Below are 4696 nucleotides of genomic sequence, written 5' to 3' on the forward strand. Positions count from 1 at the left end.
TCGGGCGAGCCGCCCCCGGGGCCCAGGCCGGCCTTCCTCCGCCCTATCGCCAGGGGAACCTCACCCTACTCCCCGCCAGGGCTCGGGTCCTTGTAGGCTTTGCTCGTTTCTCCGCCATTTATAGGCCCGAGAAGCGCAGGGCCTGCCAGCAGCGAGCCCGAGCAGCTCCGGGTGTGCGGCCCAGCGCAGGCCGCTGCAGAGGCCACCAAAGTGGGGAACCCCGAAGTGGCCCAGTGAACACCTGTCCCTAACTTTAACCCTAACCCCACTCAAGACTTTTAATTATTTTCACAATTCCCAAGACTAGGCTGTGCCTAAATTGAGAGTGCGGGGCATGTGCAATGCCAGCCGCCCGGTGCGATGATGCTTTAGAGATCTATACTGGCACCGCTCCCTGTACGGCTCCTCAGGGTGCTGGTGGAAGTCAGCACCGGTCCTGTGTTACTGGGGCAGGTTCAACAAAAAGACACATAGGTTTGAACAATCCCACATTCAAAAGGACTTTCTTCTGCGAACAACAGCAACTACTTTCTTTTTTTGGTCAAAAAAAAAGAGAATCGCTCCAGGCACAGGATTTTTGCCTCAAAGCGTCCTATTTCCTTACTTCAAGGAGATGAACTTGCATGTCCACAAGGGAACAGAGAAGTTCCAAGGACAGACGGGAGACTAATAAAAAGCCAGTATTTTCAGCAAGTGCATTAAAATGGGACACAAGAGGAGGAGACTCTTAAAATAACAGATAATGGGATGAAGCAAGTTTTAATTGCTTCTATTCCTTGCTTGCATCTTTAACTACTGAAATAGCAAGGTAGGGGTTTTTTCTTGCTTTGATGCCATAGCATTTTTGTGTTAAAGCTGCAACACACAGATGTTGGCCGTGGTCCCTGACTCTTCATACACACACCCATCAGCAGTGCAGATGCGTGAGGCCCAGAGTCAAGATGAAAAATAACAGGGGAGAAGAAGGGGCACGCTGTCATCCCTCCGGATTAATGCTATCTCCGTGAAGGGCTGGGCCTGCTCTCCCTACAAGGGCCAGTGATAAACAAGGATCTGGAAAAGGAAATACTGCGTGAGGTATGCCCATGCGCAAGCCCTTGCCACGCTGGCGCAGGCATGCTTGCACATGTCAGGCACTGCAGCTCTCGCCCTGGGTGGGGTGTTTTGGGGTTTTTTTTTGTTCTTTTTATTTTTTTTTTTAACTCCCTGGCATAACCTGCTCATCTTACGAGCAAGCAAAGCCACTACAACAACCAGTACTTCAACAGAGGCAAGGAGCTCAGCCAAGTTTGACCACCCCTTAACTACTCAGGGGCCCACTGGTTGAGAGCAGGGAAAGGTTCAGGTCAGATTCTGGTATCTAAACTCTGGAGAAAGCCCAAAGGCTTGAAAACAAGTGAATTCTGCATAAACCCACTCCCTGCTCTCTGGATCATCTGCTGGCAGAACTCACAAAATAAGACACACCAAGAGGGAAAAGCGTGACCATTCATATTTAATAGTGTAAAAAATAAATGGGGTATTATTGGATATACAGAAGCACCACTGCAGGCAGCAGTGGGGCTGGCAGGCACCGTGCACGCCAGCAGCAGCTCCCTGCCCTGCAGTGGGTCAGATTCTGCCCTGCAGCAGCTTGTGGCCTGTTCACCGCCTGTGCTGCAGGTTGGGAGCTCCAGATCAAGCCCACTCCTCTGTCCCAAGGGGTGTGTGCCTTTGAACGTAATTCATGCTTTTTGCAGGATCTGAAACTCTCAGCAATTGGAGCGTTTCCTCGATGCTCAAAGGTGCTTGCTTGTTGGTAAATCCACAGGCAGCAAGGCTGAAAGCAACATGGTGGCAGTGCATCCCAACACCTGACCACGAGTTTAGTCAGACGATCTCAAGGAACATCCTTCACGCTCCAGAAAACAAACAACAAACAAAAAAAGAGGGGAAAAAAGGAGGCCTTTTGTGCGTGAGAAATTGTTCTGAACATGAACTGCTGCGACGATCCTGCAGGTGCCCTGACGCAGCTCTAAAACACGATTTCCCCCACTGATTGCGAAGTTGTACCACAAGACTTCAGGCTTCAAATTAATTCAGCGTACAACTGGGGGGTAGTTTGCTCAGATCCTGCCAGTGTGCACCAGACTGGAGAGCTGCAAGGTCAACCAACGGTCAGATACAGCTCTAGCCCTAAAAATAACCCGCCTCACTCTCTGCCGCTGCACAAGGCTGAACACAACTCAGCGCTACCAGCCACGAGATGGCTGATTTCTCCTCTCTTCCCCCTGCTGCCCCCTCACTGTTGCCAGGAGAGACGTGGGGGTGCCGAACAGCTCTTGCAAGATGCTGCTGTGGGAGATCTAGCTATGGGCTACGATTTAAAAGCAACTCAGCTCTTCTTGACATTCATTTGACACTTCTGCCATAACCTGCCAACCTGGCAAAAATCAGGACAAGCTGCCAGAAACCCCCCAGCTGCCTGGCGGGAGGCAGCGCAGCTCATTCCCGCAACCTCTTGCACCGAGAAGCTCCTGGTTTCCCAGAAGTGACTCAGCTAACAAGGTCCAGGCAGACGGACAGAGCTGGCTTCCACCACCTTGCTGCCAGGTGTCATTGTTTCTGCACATGCTTTAAAACACCGCTGGCTTGAACTTCACCCTTGTTCAAAGAAATTCTAAACCTTTCCCTGTGAAAGGGCAGTCTAAGCACAACGACATGTACTATCTCAGCAGTATTTCCCCTAAAAACCGGTCCAAAATCGTTTCCTCTCAAAAACAACCCCTGTGTTCTTCGTGCACAGTTTCCCACGAGGTTAAGTGACACCTCTGCACCCCAGTGTGCGAGAGCACTGCTCTGGGGCTGGCGGGGGCCCTTCCTCCCCGGCACTGCAGTCCTTCCCCAGAAGGTGAGCGCAGATCTGCCTTGCCTGGGTCTGTCAGGACTTGCCAAAAGACCAGCGAGGCCAAGCCCTGGAGAAAGCAGCTTTGGTGAGGTGGCAGGGCTGGGGCTGCAGCAGGACCCTCTCCCCATCCTGTGCCTGCCAGCTGGGAGAGGGAGGGGGTCAGGATACAAAACAGGCTGTTGGAACAGGGCACAGGAAACAACAGGAAGCGACGATTTTCCCCGACAGCAGCACATCCTGACAGCACAGCAAAGCCGTGTCCTTCCTGATGAACTCACCCATTTCAGCCCTGGGTTTACTCTCAGCTGCCGCGCTGTACCTGATGCCTGTTAAAAGGAACATAAGCACTCATGAAATCTGGTGTGAAGTCAGCAGGCTCCAAAATACCCTCAAAGCCCTTCAGGAAATGCACTCCTAGAGAGGATCGTAGCCCAAGCGTGGGCAGCCGGACTGGACACACACAGTCCCTTCCCTGTAAAACGTTTCTGTGTTGGGCTAGGACCAAGGCAGACACCCAGACTAGTGCTAGGTGACCTGGCTCCTTCAGGGAGCTGGAATTTACCCCATTGCTTCCATCTCCATTCTCATCTGCTTCCTCCTCTCCTCATTGATGGGATGGAGGCAGAAGATAATTATGGCAATGAGCAGCAGGCTTATTGGAACTGGGGCCATGAGAAGCTGCAGGGTGAGGATGACGGAGGGGTTGTACGTGCAGTCTCCAGCATGGTAACCTGCAAAACTAAAAAGGAGAATGGTTTTCTTTCCCTCAGACCCACTGGGCCTCTGCAGAAAGGCAAGCAGACGCCTCTGTTGCTCTCCTCTAGAGTCTGGTATCAGAGGCCTGGTTTGGGGGAATTCCCACTCCTTTCTGCTCCTCTTGCTCCCAGTAGATGTTGGAAGGACAAATTTGTATATCCCTGTGAATCATTCCAGCATCTCCTATCAACACCCTAGAAAACAGCAGTGGAAAGTGCCTGTGCTGGGCTGACAAAATAGGGGAGGTAGTGTTTGGGGCTTACTGTAAACTCAGTGTCGATATCCCCACGGCAAGGCCACCTGCAAATTTGTTGAAGAAGACGTAAAATGAGTAGAAGAGAGCCTCCAGGTTAAGGCAACTGGGATTCCTCAGCATGAAGTCATCCACCGTATCTGGCAGCATGGACCTGGGGACAGACAGCCCCACAGACACGTCAGTGACACGCACACCAGGGCCAGCTGAACTCAGCTGCAGCCTCCCCAAGCAGCAGAGAGAAACCCCTCACAGAACCCCACTCTGGAGACTGTTTTGTGCCTGTCCTCTGCCTTAGGCAAACAGAGCAGAGAGAATCTTACAGAGAGGGTGTGGGCAGCTGCTTCAGAAAAAAAGAGAAGAAAACCAGTGCCTTGTGCAATGACTGGCATCCTGCTGCTGAATCTGAACACAGACTAAATGACACTGCTGGGGGACCATGGATCACATCCACATCCCTTCCCAGTCCCACCTCCACAGATCCCTCTGAAGCCCAAAAGCTGCTGTATTGAGCAAACAGGCAGCCTTGGCATGTCATGGGTGCTGCTTTCCCGGTAACCTTCCCCTTCTCTCCACCTGTCAAGTGGCTCAGAGGTGCCCCTGCTCACCATGGTAAAAGGTAGAGCACAGCCATGCTGCAGCCTGCCATGATCACCAGGAAGACGAAGGCCAGGAAGTTGTGCGTCACCTGGGTGACAGCTACCAGGGCTGGCATGATCAGCTGCAGCAGCAAGAGGAAGAGGAGAAACAAAAGCACATGGGCACTTTCTGCTGCTCACAGACAGCTTGCACCAGTCTTC

The 4696-nt window shown here is 52.3% G+C and overlaps 1 protein-coding gene across 1 annotated transcript in view; it reads right to left on the minus strand.

The window, feature by feature from the left end:
- Positions 1-3445: 3445 nt before the first annotated feature.
- LOC104294004 (sodium-dependent lysophosphatidylcholine symporter 1-like) overlaps positions 3446-4696 on the minus strand; it is an 11955-nt gene continuing 10704 nt past the window's right edge. The window contains exons 10-12 of the mRNA XM_009893558.1: positions 4505-4617; positions 3907-4050; positions 3446-3626 (exon numbers count right to left, since the gene is read on the minus strand). Of these exons, the coding sequence (XP_009891860.1) occupies positions 3446-3626; positions 3907-4050; positions 4505-4617 (438 nt within the window). The remainder of the gene's footprint in view (positions 3627-3906; positions 4051-4504; positions 4618-4696) is intronic.

This window comes from Charadrius vociferus, unplaced genomic scaffold (genome assembly GCF_000708025.1).
Source record: "Charadrius vociferus isolate BGI_N301 unplaced genomic scaffold, ASM70802v2 scaffold259, whole genome shotgun sequence".
In the NCBI taxonomy this organism is placed as follows: domain Eukaryota; kingdom Metazoa; phylum Chordata; class Aves; order Charadriiformes; family Charadriidae; genus Charadrius; species Charadrius vociferus.